General features: G+C 39.1%; 1 protein-coding gene across 3 annotated transcripts in view; it reads right to left on the bottom strand.

Annotated features, from left to right (window-relative positions):
- Positions 1–15,174, bottom strand: part of dock11 (dedicator of cytokinesis 11) — a 67,086-nt gene that overhangs the window by 12,979 nt on the left and 38,933 nt on the right. For all 3 annotated transcript variants that reach the window (XM_029454460.1, XM_029454461.1, XM_029454462.1), the window contains 11 exons: positions 14,302–14,390; positions 11,963–12,083; positions 11,590–11,656; positions 11,161–11,208; positions 10,740–10,885; positions 9,340–9,455; positions 9,094–9,231; positions 5,800–5,982; positions 5,201–5,314; positions 4,354–4,569; positions 846–903 (listed from right to left, as the gene is read on the bottom strand). In XM_029454460.1, the coding sequence (XP_029310320.1) occupies positions 846–903; positions 4,354–4,569; positions 5,201–5,314; positions 5,800–5,982; positions 9,094–9,231; positions 9,340–9,455; positions 10,740–10,885; positions 11,161–11,208; positions 11,590–11,656; positions 11,963–12,083; positions 14,302–14,390 (1,296 nt within the window). The remainder of the gene's footprint in view (positions 1–845; positions 904–4,353; positions 4,570–5,200; positions 5,315–5,799; positions 5,983–9,093; positions 9,232–9,339; positions 9,456–10,739; positions 10,886–11,160; positions 11,209–11,589; positions 11,657–11,962; positions 12,084–14,301; positions 14,391–15,174) is intronic.

Here is a 15,174-nt window from a genome sequence, read left to right as displayed (position 1 = left end):
TAAATAATTGTAAGTTCAATAAGGCGGAGTAAAACCAACACTGCAACCTTCCTCCAGCATCTACTTGCTAAAGCCCTGCACCCCCAAACACCCCCTGGTCAAGTTAACCACTCGTATGGCTGTTGCAGAATTCCCTCAAATGTCCCCTCTTACTGTACGCAAAGGATTAACATTACTGCTGACCTCCCTTTACTTCCTGTCCTTTGCCAGGTGCAATAAGATGCGACGTCGTGCCAAAAGTTACAGACAAATTCATATTTGAGGAACTGATCCGTAGAGACAGCTGTTCCCTAGAAAGATCAGATATTACTCCACGCTTGGGAGTTTTTGACTATCAAATATAAACCACATAATAAAAGACGCTGCATCTGGCCTAGTAGCCAAACTAAGTTTTGAGAGATAAACGTTAGATGTCAAACAACTGTTGCACCCCATAGATGATGTTTGTCCATTGACTTTCCACAAAGCCATTTGTTTTGATAAGTATTTAACAGCAGGTTTTGCATTAGATACAAATTTGCATGAAAAATAGGAGTGTTTGCAGTCTGTATGTAATAACAGTCGGCGAACAAACTGTTGTGTCTTATATCAGCAATGCAGGCAAATCTTCTTGGACCACAATGCATGATAAAGAGCACGCATGTTGGCTGATTGTACGTCTGGTGTACTGTCACGTCAAGACGGTTAATTTAATACCTTAAATTTGGTCCTTCCTCAGCAAACTATTATTTAGCTTGACTTCAACCAACAGGCCTTTTGCTTTGTGTTGTATTACAGTATATTTGAAAGCCACAAATAGAGCATTGCGTGTGTGTGTGTGTGTGTAGATGTGCGGAGGGGCTTACTTTTCCTGTGCAGGTATTCTGCAACCAGTGCAGCAACGTGAACGTAACACATGGCCGCCTGTGAAGACAACAAACACCAGCCGATTTAGTCAACATTTCTATAACAGAAAGACGAGTGGAAACATGCAGTTCTATAGGAAACTGAAAGGGAACACCTTACCACAGGCATTGAGACAGAAGTGAAAATGCAGTTTGCAACTCTAATGGTAATATTTCCTTAACTACATCCTAGCTGTGATTGATTTATTTGGGCTGATATGCACAGGATTTATTGTAGTTACCTGTAAATTTAACAATCGTGCTGACATCTAGCAGCCACACCTACTAAACTACGTGCGTATCACCTCTGAAACAACAACATGCCTGAGAGCTGTTCATCTGTTCCTAGTCATGCAGTCATTCCAAAGTTCTGCTTATTCTAAACTAAGGCATATTTAACAGGAGCTTTACTTATGTACTTATGTACTATTGTTAAAGAAGAGCGTACAGCTAAATAAAAAGTCAAATAAAACAAACAAAAACAGAATTAAAAAGGTAAAAAATAATACAATACAAATGAAAGCAAAACATAAAATAAAATAAAACAGGATGTAAAACACAAACTATAAATAAATAAATTTCAACTGAATAAAATTAAAAACTAAATATACAAAAAAAAGAAAAACACAATACAACTGAATATATATTTTAAAAAAAAGCTAATTAAATTAAATGTTTTGGGATAGATTTGCTGGGTTTGCAGCGGTGTCATCTTTTCTTTTGTGTATGAGGAAATTCCTCTTAGCCTTGCTTGTAATAAAAAACAGTTGAATAAATAAATGCACTTGAACTCAAGCTAACATATCAACTGTACCACCCAGGTTCAACCTGTGTCAACCCTGACCTTTGACCTTCCTCTGGAGAGGAACTACCCAATTAAAGCAAAGAAGTATGGAGCGCCTTCATAGCCGAGTGGTTAAAGCCATGCCACATTACAGCAATAGACGGAATCGGAGTTTCAGGCTTCCGGTGGAATCGCAATGCATGCTGGTGTGGCAAGCCTAGAAAAGTGAGCACCAACTCTACAAGGGCCGCCATTTTTGGATTTCTTCTCTACGTGTTTGGCTAGTTTTTAGTGTGTAATCATCGCTCTTCTAGTTATGGGATTTGGACACCGACATTGTGTGGTGAAAGGATGTTCACAGTGGGAAAAAGCTAATTAAATGGGCAGAATCTCATTGTGAGCTTCACGATTGCAAATATGGCAACTGCAAGCCCCCGAACTATTTCCATTTCCAACAGCACTAAACAACAATGATAGAAGGCTAGCATGGACCAAAGCTGTAAAGAGACAGGATTACAATGGGAAGTCTTGGGAGCCCAAGAAATCTTCTCGGATTTGCAGTGAGCATTTCATGCAAGGAAAACCAACAAATGAATTCCCTGATCCTGAACTCGACCTGGGGTATGTAGTCTATCTACTTGATTTATATATTGACAAATGTACTTTCTATATATTGAGTTTTATAATAATTAACAAACACAAGTTAGGTATATATTTATAATAGCTTGCCCTGCAACACAACTCCAATAAGCACTTATGATATCGCCAGTTTTCTTGACTGCGCAGATCCATGCCCAATGTGGCGTATGGGAAACTTTCATTGAATGAGAACAATTTGCTTTCAAAAAGCAATACAAAAGATATTTGTTTCAACCAGCCAGAGTCAAACAGTCTAAATGCTTTGCCTTTTTTGTATTCGTTCAAAGTTTGTTTATGAAACTCGACATCGTTCCCCGGGTGGTCAGATATTAAAAATAATGTTGTATCGCTGAGGTATATCGGCGGCCAAGAAGTCATGCTGTTGTTTTCATTGACCCAGCCATCCTGCAATGTCAAGGGATCAGGCACTGAAACGCCACTCGGCATAACCAAAAGCTTGGTCTTTTCTTTTTCTGTGATTGAAAGTCTTTCGTTAGCTGTTGGTTGCTCCTCAATGCCCTATCTCTGATGCAGCAAACACCCTGGCAATAAGCTCCAGTTTTGTTCCTGAAACCTTTAAATTCCGCTTGCGGCAAAATACTTTCAAAGCTTCGACTTTCCACATCTGAACCTCATCATCAGAAAGGAGTTCAGAACTCATTGTAGAGTAGTAGGTTTGTTTACAACATGCTTGAAGAATAAGCTAAATACAATGTAAACACGTAGAGAAGAAATCCAATATGGCGGCCCTTGTAGAGTTGGTGCTCACTTTTCTAGGCCCGCCACACCAGCTCAAGCTCGAAACTCCGATTCCGTCTAAGGGACCTTTGTTGCATGTCATGCCCCTCTCTCTCTGTCTCTACACTGTCAAATAAAAAAATATAATATATAAAAATATAAATAAATACAAAAGTGAAGTAGTAGTACCTAATTATTTGTTTGTGACTGGACAAAGTGTTCATAATATAATTATAAAAACTTCAGCTTTTAACTTAATAATTTTAATTTAATTAATAAATAAACCTTTTGTTGCTGCTTCACCAAAACAAAATTACCTGACCTCTCTGTTTAATGTTTGATATTGTAAAAACATTGTAAACGCTGTATTGTTAGTGTTTTGTTTGGCCTCGGTCCTAGGGCAGTAGTACAACAATATAAACTATGTAGATATATATTTATTGATGTGATAAAATCATTTATTTGCTGCATGATGTTCTGCAGATACCAGGAATAACACAGTAAGTAATGCTTACTTGAAACCATGTGGGTTTGAAACCTGAGACTGAAGGACTGACTGAGATTCTGCACGTGTTTGCTGATCACTCTCTTTGCATCTTGACAGATTTTTGTTGTAAGTGAGAAATGAGGTAAAATTGTATGCAAAGATGTCTAAAAGTGATCAAAAGAGTCAGCCAGGAAAACCAGGACTTGCCTATCCTGTTGGCTTGCAATATTTTCATAGTTATCTGCACACAGGTGACAATAAAAAGACATAAACAGTAAGCGACTGACGGATGAACATATGACACAAAGTGAAACTGTGGATACCTGTTGTGGAAGTTTTCCTGCTTTACTCTGGAGATATATAAAGTATATATATATATATATATATAAAAAGTCAAATAAATGGTGATAGAGACAGAGTTGTCTTTTTACATTTATTTGAGATCTCAAAGGTACCAGTCCTACAGAAGCACTGGTGTAGTCTGTAGGAGAGCACAGGTTGGAAGAAGACACATAGGCATTTTATACAATTTGGTTTGGAGACGAGGTGATGAAAAACCACAGGAGGCCGAGCCAAACTGCCCTTTGATGCTTGTAAGGTAATAGTTATGTAAACAGAATAGATACAGAGTGATACACTCAATATTCTGTCTCAGTGAGTTAATCAGTTTGATCAGGATGAGTCTGTCTGGTATTAACATGAAATGGCAGTTGGCCCTGGTAACAGACACTCCTATGTTAGCATCAAATGGCAGTTGGCTTGTTTAACATAGGAAACTTGTACATAATTAAACAGTAGACATTTAAATTGCTATTACATACCTCAGAGAGATCTCCATTCTTCAGGTGTGCTCGGGCCATGCTGTCCAGCCAGGTTCGTCTTAACTCGGGGGTGCTGGCGTAAGACCGGGCCAGGCTGTACTGGAGGTCCAGCAGCATCTCCGGGTCTTTCTCATGCTCCCTCATCTGAGCCGTGGCCATCAGCACTGTGCGGATCCGCTTAGTCAAACCCTTCACTTCAGAGGGGAATGCCGTGGACTGTATCATGCAGAGAGGAATTAACACACACAGACTTGTGAAAACGTGAATCTATGAGAAAAATACAAGCAGAGCCCTGTTCTTCAAATGTGGCTTAACTAATCCAGCCTAACATGTTGTTTTTAAGGCTAAACTCGTTGTGTAAATGTTCAGTCATTTCAATTCTTTCAACCTTCTGCCTAACCTTTACACAGTTAAACTACTGAACCTCTACATGGCTCCTTGTAACATAATCTGTCATCCATCATCTTCACCTTGTACCGTATTTACAGTCTAAACAAACCACATCAGTCGTATTGCTACGCTACATATTTAATCTCACATTGAGAGCAGAGTGTTTACAAAGGGGATCCAGTGGCTGGTCGAAAGAGAGAATAAACACAGACACACAGAGTTGGATCACAGATGGGATTTCTGAGGTTTTTGGGTTGAATCCTCTCTTAACTTGGATAGCGCAGCAAAGGCTTATACGGAAAGATTTCATGTTCAGAAATATATGGAATTTAGAATCATCCATTCATCTTGATTTTAATCTTTTTGATGCTTTCTCAGTGAATTATATTGGATCCAGAGCTGTGATTAGTAAGACGTTTTGGTTTACCTACATTAGTCTTGTTGAATTCTACAATACCTTCATGGCCTTGTCGCTATTTGCAAAGTTGTTGATGATGGAGAGAGACTCCTGGAAGCGTGAGCTGCCCGTCAGCGCCACGTCGGAGATCAGCTGGCTTACAGCAATGATGATCTGGACAAATAAAAGGTGGACAGTGATGAGGTGGATAGAGAGGAGAGAGGCGTAAAGGGGAAATAGAGTGGATGAGGAGAAGAAGAACATGAAAGCAGGGTAAACACAGATCCACAGCAAATACTCTAAATGTATATGTATTGAGAGAATCCAGTAAGAGCTACTGGAAAGCTGCACGGCCTTCTGCCACTGTGTTAGTGGAGAAGCCGGAAACTCAGCAGGCTGTCTGTGTTTAATCTGTTTAAACACCATCTTAACATTCTGCACCTGCATTATGAAAGCATCTGAAGTACCCTGAGGAGTTTGTGTGGACAAAAGGCTAAAAGGTCAAGGGTGAATATAAGCATTGAGATTATGAAAGACCTTGTTACACAAGTGGTTGAATGTTGACAGTTTGGCTATTGTTCACTGAGTATGTATGAAACAAGGCCAGATCTTTAGATAGAGGAATAGTTTCCTCTATTCCTTCAGTCACTCCCTTTTACCTGCAGATGCGTGCGTAGGAATGTCTTTCTCTTGGTGTACTCGTAGTTGTTCCTCATCAGCAGGTAGAGCAGGGCTGACACCTCAGCCCTCAAAGAGCCCAGCTTGGAGACGCAGCACTTGAGCACCTCGCAGCACAGAGCCTCGCACAGCGTCACGCGGCCCTTAAACAGCACCGACGGGAACTGACAGGATCACATGTTAGTGTATTAAAGGGCAGGTATTAGAAAAATACTGTAAGTATGTAGGGAGGACAGCACATAAGTTACAGGTAAACATTAGACAGGAACAGAAGCTGTGAGTCCTCAAAACACACTCTGAAGACATGAGGTTTGTTACCAAGTAGAAAGAGTATGTGAATACACTTTTACAAACATGGATCTTTTGCACTCTGAAGTTTTTGAAAGTTTATGTTTTGAAAGATATTTTTTCAGTTTTAACAATCTAGACTCTAAACAAACAAAAGTTGATTTCAGCCCCATATTTCACAACTGGAATGAAAAACAAACTTGAACCTGAATAATGCAGTTTCCTGTACTTTTCAAAACAAAACTTTTTTGAATTGATTTGTGTCAGTGTGTTTAACATAAAGTGAACTGCTCTCATCAGACCACCCTGTATAAAGTAAGGTTGAATGAATTAAGTTTGTTTGGGACTATTTTCAGTGGTGTGTGTGTAATTGAGTAAATGAAATCTACAGTGTGTGTTTGTGGTAATAAAGGAACATGTCATATAATGCAATAGTGTGGCTCATTGATGCATTTTGTGGTTCAATGGCAAAGAGGAATAACATAGATCGACCACACAAAGTCCTTGTTCGTGGGACAAATTCATTGTTGTTGTTTTTTTAATTTATGGGCTTTATTGACAATAAAAAAAGATTTTTTACTATAGTATATTGTGCATTTCTTCCTCATTTTTGATTTTCTCTCTGGTATTTTAAAGAGCGGGATGTTTTTTTTTCTATTTGACTATCATGCCCATAACCCTAGAGACCATTAGGGGGGGGGAAGCTCCGCCCCCTCCTCAGAAGCAATCTGGATGACGAACTGAATGCTCCGTGTCTTCATTGCTGCTGCACTCTTATCTGTATTTTACAGGTCAGTTGTTGGTGAAAATTATCAATGTAAACTTCTTTAAGCTGAGCTTTATTTGGACGAGTGTTATTAAGATATTTTGATATCGTTTTAAGCAGTTTGTCGAACTATAAAAACTATTTGACACGCCGCCACTGTCGGCAGACGGAATCGGAGTTTCAGGCTTCCGGTTGAATCGCAATGGATGCTGGTGTGGCAAGCCTAGAAAAGTGAGCATCAACTCTATAAGGGCCGCCATATTGGATTTCTTCTCTACGTGGTTACATTGTATTTGGCTATTTTTTAGTGTGTAATCATCGCTCTTCTAGTTATGGGATTTGGACACCGACATTGTGTGGTGAAAGGATGTTCACAGTGGGAAAAAGCTAATTAAATGGGCAGAATCTCATTGTGAGCTTCACGATTGCAAACATTGCGACTGCAAGCCCCCGTTCAAACTATTTCCATTTCCAACAGCACTAAAGAACAATGATAGAAGGCTAGCATGGACCAAAGCTGTAAAGAGACAGGATTACAATGGGAAGTCTTGGGAGCCCAAGAAATCTTCGCGGATTTGCAGTGAGCATTTCATGCAAGGAAAACCAACAAATGAATTCCCTGATCCTGAACTCGACCTGGGGTATGTAGTCTATCTACTTGATTTATATATTGACAAATGTACTTTCTATATATTGAGTTTTATAATAATTAACAAACACAAGTTAGGTATATATTTATAATAGCTTACCCTGCAACACAACTGCAATAAGCACTTATGATATCGCCAGTTTTCTTGACTGCGCAGATCCTTGCCGAATGTGGCGTATGGGAAACTTTCATTGAATGAGTACATTTTGCTTTCAAAAAGCAATACTCAGAATTCTTTACGTTTATGAAACTCGACATGGTTCCCCGGGTGGTCAGACATTAAAAATAATGTTATATCGCTGAGGTATATCGGCGGCCAAGAAGTCATGCTGTTGTTTTCATTGACCCAGCCATCCTGCAATGTCAAGGGATCAGGCACTGAAACGCCACTCGGCATAACCAAAAGCTTGGTCTTTTCTTTTTCTGTGATTGAAAGTCTTTCGTTAGCTGTTGGTTGCTCCTCAATGCCTATCTCTGATGCAGCAAACACCCTGGCAATAAGCTCCAGTTTTGTTCCTGAAACCTTTAAATTCTGCTTGCAGCAAAATTCTTTCAAAGCTTCGACTTTCCACATCTGAACCTCATCATCAGAAAGGAGTTCAGAACTCATTCTAGAGTAGTAGGTTTGTTTACAAATCAAACCCCAAAAGTAAAAACACGCTTGAAGAATAAGCTAAATACAATGTAAACGCGTAGAGAAGAAATCCAATATGGCGGCACTTGTAGAGTTGGTGCTCACTTTTCTAGGCTCGCCACATCGGCATGCATTGCGATTCCACCGGAAGCCCGAAACTCCGATTCCATGTATATATATATATATATATATATATATATATATATATATATATATATATATGTCCACTGTTAGCATGTTGCCACCGGCAGGATGTTTTGTGGGTTTCTTTTGCCTGGGTCTAGTCACCAAGTTTTACTTTGCACAGTATCTGTATTTCGTCTATGTGTATAAAAAGCTAAAATGAATGGATACATTGTTCAGTGCTGAAAAACACTACAGTAAGATGTTACAGAGCTGTACTTGTTAGTGTAAAATGTTGATATTGTAATGTATGTAGTTTAAAGGTGTATTTGTCGATTTGAATAGAAGCAATCTGGATGACGAACTGAACGCTCCGTGTCTTCATTGCTGCTGCACTCTTATCTGTATTTTACAGAATCATTTATTGTCGCTTGGGTACCAACTTTGGGACCCTTAACAATACACATGATTAAGATTAATAACGCAACATGTGAATGTGGGAACAAGGCAGCAGCAAAACCAACAAACACAGGAAACAAGAAATGTTTATTATATGCATCCGTTTTTTTTGTCAATGATAAATGACCTTTCAAGAAGACTGTATGTCCTTCTTTGGATGTTATAAATGGTACAAGTAGAGAGAATGACTGTGGAAACGACACGTAGGCTGGATCACTTGTGTTTGTTTACCAGTAATGGAAAATATTGCATTCAGTGTCCAAACAACATGAAGAATCACAGTATATTTTCTTCAACAGTCACGTTCTTAGTGAAAATCATTTTAATAGCGCAAATGTTTAAGTGTGCCGACATACCTTGTTAATGAAAGACCTGAGCGCGGCAAACACGTGCCTGAGGGCCACTTCTGATTGGCCGACTTTAAGGAAGGTGAGGTAAACGTCAAACACCTTTTTCATCAGGGGGTTGTGACCGTCGCTGTCCAGCAGCTGGGTCTGACACACACACACACACACACACACACGCACAGATATTAACTTACATTATTCCCCTGTGTGTGTGTGTGTGTGTGTGTGCGTGTGCGTGTGCGTGTGCGTACTGACCTTGAAACACTGAGTGAATTGAGCGAGAACATCCAGGACACTCAGGCAGACCTCGGTGGAGATGTTTCCCTCCAGCAGAGCCTGATGGTGGATCTCTGCTTCTGATGGCCCTGTCCCTAGAACACAAACACAGAGAGAGAGAGAGAACATCAGTAAACACTGTATGTAATGGTTCACATTGCAATAAAGAACACATTCATCAGTGACTCATGTCATGTTTTTCAAAAAAATAATTTTGTAAAAAACATGACATTATTAAAACCTGATGTCACCACGTTGTGTATCGGCACTGTTGATCCGTGTATCTGGCCTGCTTTAATTTGTTAATTTAAAATATAGGTCACAAAGTAAATTATTATTTGTTTACTGATTTAATATAATCTTAAAAAGGGACTAAATATTACGCGGGAACATCTTGCACAAATCAAATTATTTTTAAATTGCCATCTTTAAAAAGGGGGCTTGTCAGTGAGTCGTCGACTTGTTGAGTCCAGAAAGTAAAAAAAAAACATGTAATAATGCAATCTATAGGGGACACATTAATGATTTTGGGGGATGTCAGTATTAGTCAACACGCAGCTGATCCTGCCCATTCATCTCTGCCACAAGTTTCTCATCAAGTTTCAGCGTGGATTTAATGCATTAATCTGGCGTTTGTCAGATATCCATTACATTAGGATCACAGAGGCCTTTGAGCTTGACACAATTTGGTCAGTGACATAATAGGTTTGGGATAAATCTAGGAAAGGATGGGGCTCAATTGACTGAGTATTACAATAAGTGTGTTCTAGAACTTCCTATTGGCTGCTTTCCATTCAGGTACAGACATCATGGTATAATACCTGATGTAGGAGTGTTTGATCTGGGTATAACAACAGCTCTCTGTGTGTCTCTAACAATGCTTGTGCTTGATTTTCTCCAAACCTCAGTTAAGCACAAGTCTGGCAACAAATAACTTTACAATAACAACTGGTGTGGCCGTCCTCACTTAAATCCAACTGCTAAGTGCAACATTTGTTTCAAACAAGGATTTTACTATCATGTTTGTCTATAAAAGATTTGCTAAGGTTTCGTTTTACTGATACAATAATTACATAATCATTTTTTAGAAAGTTTACTGGCAAGAACAGTGTAATTTGCCACGAATCAAAGAGACAGTATACGTGATCCAACAACTCCAACTCTTATATCAGAGTTTTTTTTAAAGAGCCAGGACATTATATAATAGATGCATGTATTATTGGAAACTCTATCTATACTGTTTCAATGGTATACTCGTCTGTAATTTACAATATTGAGAAAATAACAATTACATATCAGTTCCTTTCTTATTAGGAAATTATTAGGGGAAAAGCCGTAAGACAAAGTGCAACCTGAAGTTTGTATCTGTGTGTGGTTACCTATATTGAGAGTAAGGGAGGCTTCCATGGTGCCGAACTGGTGTAACTTAGTCTGCATGAGACTGCCTCGGTTGCAGCGCATAGCCGGCATCGTCTGAGACTTCCTGTCTGAGGAGAAAAGCTTCGACACACAAATCTCCTGACTCCTGTATGAATAATACATCCACAGAGAAAGAGAGAGGGCAGATATCTAACTTATGGTATTAACAAGACAGATCATGACCAAAACACATCATCCATCAGAAACAAAGAGTAATGTACTGATAAACCAAACCCCAACAACATTTCTGTGAAATCTACCAAAACAACTTGAAAGGATTCTTAAAACTAAATGTAACTGGATTTGAAATGTCAGATGTTTGACAGATTGCGCAGGTGAGACAGGTGAGACAACAGCGCTGTTGGTGTTTTGCAGCCTTACCGGCCAATGTTCCTTTTTCCAATGTAACGGAGCTGAACCAGACACGTCCTGCAGAGAGGATGACAATAATAGAAAGTATTAGTAGGAGAAGGGGAAGTGTTCATGGATGTCTGGCTTTATTTTTGATCTTTCAGTCCAGGTATTTTTTCAAGATCCTTTTAAGTCTTAACGTCTTAAGTCTAAGTGTTTTTTCGGGGGTTACTATCCAGTTGTTCGTTTGTTGTGTTTGGTTGCCACATAATCTTATTGGAGTGTGTCCAAGTCCCTTTTGGCAACACTTGTCAAACAACCACAGGGAAAGAGTGTGACGTGGCTCCAACCTAAGAAGACTGTTGACTTTATACAAGACATGATAAAAGACATAATTTATTCCGCATTACAACGGGCCAGACTGTGCTGAAGAAATATTATTTTTTGTACACTACTCACTCGAGCAAACTGAGGAAGTTCATGATGTCTTGAGGGCAGACTTTGTTCCAGTAGGCCATGAGAGTGTCTGTGGACAAAAAGAAACTCTTTGATGCATGTTTTTCTTTTAACCAAAATTAATCAACCTGTAGTGAGATTTGACTAAATAGTTCATGTTGATTTTAGAAGACTCGTGTAGCTAAATGAACTAAACATCCTAGATGTGGAGAGGCCTGGCTGACAATCAGTCCTTAGCGTCATTGTTCATGTAACAGCCAAGCCAAGTTCCTGCCTAGCCTTTATCCTAAAATAGCAGAAGGGACAATTATGGAAATATCCTGTGTGTGGTGAAGGAGGGCCTGACTGTGCAGTGCGGTTATAGATAATCACTGACCCTCCGACAACGTCTTGACAATGTGAAGGAAGGAGATCAGGAGGCCTTTGATCTCATACTGTCCCAGTCTGCCCGTGGGAGGCATGGGGCTGCTGCTCATGGTGGAGCAACGTCTCTGCAGCTGGAACAACAACACACACTCAAGGGTGAGATATTAAAAATCCATGGGGTGGAAAAAAGATGATTGAGCCAAACAAAATGAGTCTACCAAATGCAAGGTAACATTTTCTAGCCAACAACTTTACTTTTGAGACCGAGGTTGAACAGAATGATGGAGACACAGAACACTTGCATTTATTTAGACAAAGCGAAAGTGTGAAAACTGCACCACCTGACAGACTCATTTAAGGGAGGAGGCTGGCCGTATTCAATTTGTTTTGTTTGTTTACATCGACACTTTGTTTGATACCTGTTTGGGGTTTTATGATTAGACAATAAGCTAATTTGACTTCTCTACCCTGTCTGTGACGCACAGCCCCACGAGGTACATCTTTAAGAACAGTTCACACATACATACTTTCTTTTTCTCATAAGGCTTGTTTATATATATTTTTTAAACAGCTGGGCACTAATGTTTTTACGAAATGTTACTCAAACTGGAGTCAATAGTATTTTCAGTCAAGAATTAATAAACATTAGTGCACAACTGAGTATTTATGGCACAAGATGTAAGTGGGATAGACTAATATTTACGTACACAGACATCTTGGTTGTAGGATTAGTTGATTGTTTGTTTGGGTCTGCACATATTGTAATAGCAATTTAAATGTCTACTGTTTAATAATGTACAAGTTCCCCATGTTAAACAAGCCAACTGCCATTTGATGCTAACATAGGAGTGTCGGTGAGATCAAACCAGGGCCAACTGCCATTTCATGTTAATACAAGACAGACTCATCCTGATTAGACTGATTAACTAACAAAAGACAGGACACAGCCACATCCTGATCAAACTGATTAACTCACTGAGACAAAATATTGAGTGTATCACCCAATATTCTGTTTACATAACTATTACCTTATAAGCATCAAAGGGCAGTTTGGCTCGGCCTCCTGTGGTTTTTCATCACCTCGTCTCCAAACCAAATTGTATAAAATGCCTATGTGTCTTCTTCCAACCTGGGCTCCCCTACAGACTACACCAGTGCTCTGTAAGACTGGTACCTTTGAGATCTCAAATAAATGTAAAAAGACAACTCTGTCTCTATCACCATTTATTTGACTTTATATATATATATATATATATATATATATATATATATATATATATATATATATATATATATATATATATATATATATATATATATATATATACACTTTATATCTCTCCAGAGTAAAGCAGGAAAACTTCCACAACAATATAAGAAAATATAGAATTTTGCCAGTGCGGTTGTTACTACTGTATAGATTCAACTACTCTAGCAAGAGAGAAAGTCCATATAAAGATGTCTATAGATTCACACGTCCACATCTCAATTAGGAAATTATTGCTTTAATATTAATTTTTAAACTTACAAAGAAGCTAATAAATACTTTTGTGTTGTGTTAAACTGTTGACTTCAGGAAGCTATCTGGAGTTTGAAGTTAGTACATCTGCATATTAGTTTGTGTTTAGGGAACCAAGCTCTGGCCAAGGAGTGACATAACATCGCAAGCAAGTTTTAACGGTTAGACTATTTTGTTTCCATAAACCAAAGATGGTGTGCTGAAAAGTACTCTAAGTATGTATTTATACAGATGATAAATAATCCACTCCAGTCTATATTCAACATCTGGGTGCATGACAGGACAGCGGATGCACACTCAGCTCTGGCATCAGACCAGGGAACATGAATAAGCCTGTGTGTTTTCCAGAATAAACCTATTAAAATGTCTCCTTCAGCAGATAACATGTGGAGTGTCCGTCCGTGAGGTCTACATCAAAATGAACTTTAACATCAAAATCAAAGGTAGTCTTTGGCGTGAGTTAAATGATGCAATCCCATCTCATTTAATGTGCCTCCGTTGCACAGCAGGAACAGTGGAGAGCTTGTTGTTGTGTTCAGAGACTGCAGGCACTTCACACAGAAGTCAATGTAGCACTTTTCAACTATTGAGACGTTAACATTGAAAACAGTGTGTGTACACGGCAAAAGAATTGTACAGATCGTATACAAAGGGATTGACAGAACAAAGGTCAGGCTATGCTGGGGCTACATTAAAGGGATATTTCTGATAGTTTAAAGTGGGGTTGTATGAGGTTCTTATCCACAGTCAGTTTATTATCTAGATGGCAGTCGGCACGCCCACAGTTTAGAGAAGCAGACAGGAATTACGGCACCACACTGTGTCCTTACCTCAATGCTGTCTAGGGTTCCTGAGTCCATAAACAGAGAGCATCTGGAATCCTCTCTCCTCACAACATGGCCATTCTGAGCGGAGAGACCTGGAGCCAACACAGTGCAGTTAAGTATAAGCAATGAGCTCACTGGTAGAGACATTTGCAAATTTAGGGGAGAAACTGATTCTCTCTTAAAACCAAAATTTAGGCTAATACAGGATGCAAAAATAGATACCGGATGTACTATGAAATCCCTAAATATAAATGGCATATTAACAGATCTTAATAAACCATCCATAAAGGGGGAACTCTACTGATTTCACACAGCCAGATCAGTTTACTAGCCATATGAAATAATACTGAGCCTGTGACTCCAGTTGTATAAAGTATTCTGTGGCTCTGGAGAGGCATTGTGAAGTCTGAGAACATAACTTACTTATGTCACCCGGGGGGGAAAAGTATGTTCTTTGGCATTAATCTTCTTGTGACTTGTGTGGGAATGCAATACTGAATACTGAATCTTTTACCAACTTGTTTTAAGTACAATGGGGAGATCTGTCATTCTCAGACTCACAATCTTTACCTCAGTTCAACAGTTTAATCTCCCTCAATGAAAAGAAGATGCTTGTGAACATAGCCTATCTGAAATTTGAAAAGATAAAAAAATGTTTTTGTCCGTTGTTGTTGACATCCTCGTCTTTCCTTGGGTGCTACTTTCATCTTGACATCAACTCAGGTCACTAGCGAATGATGTGCAAACTAAAAATGTCTCCATCGCCACAGAAGAGCCAGTCTTGGGGTAAGTGATGTGATGCAGCACACTCTGAGTGGCGCACAGCTGCTGCTTTCAGAGAGAGTGCTGCTAATGTAACATACATATTGCCTCTGT

The sequence above is a fragment of the Cottoperca gobio genome, chromosome 18 (genome assembly GCF_900634415.1).
Source record: "Cottoperca gobio chromosome 18, fCotGob3.1, whole genome shotgun sequence".
NCBI lineage: Eukaryota > Metazoa > Chordata > Actinopteri > Perciformes > Bovichtidae > Cottoperca > Cottoperca gobio.
Note: the sequence above shows the minus strand (reverse complement) of the source record. Positions and strands in the feature narration are given on the sequence as shown.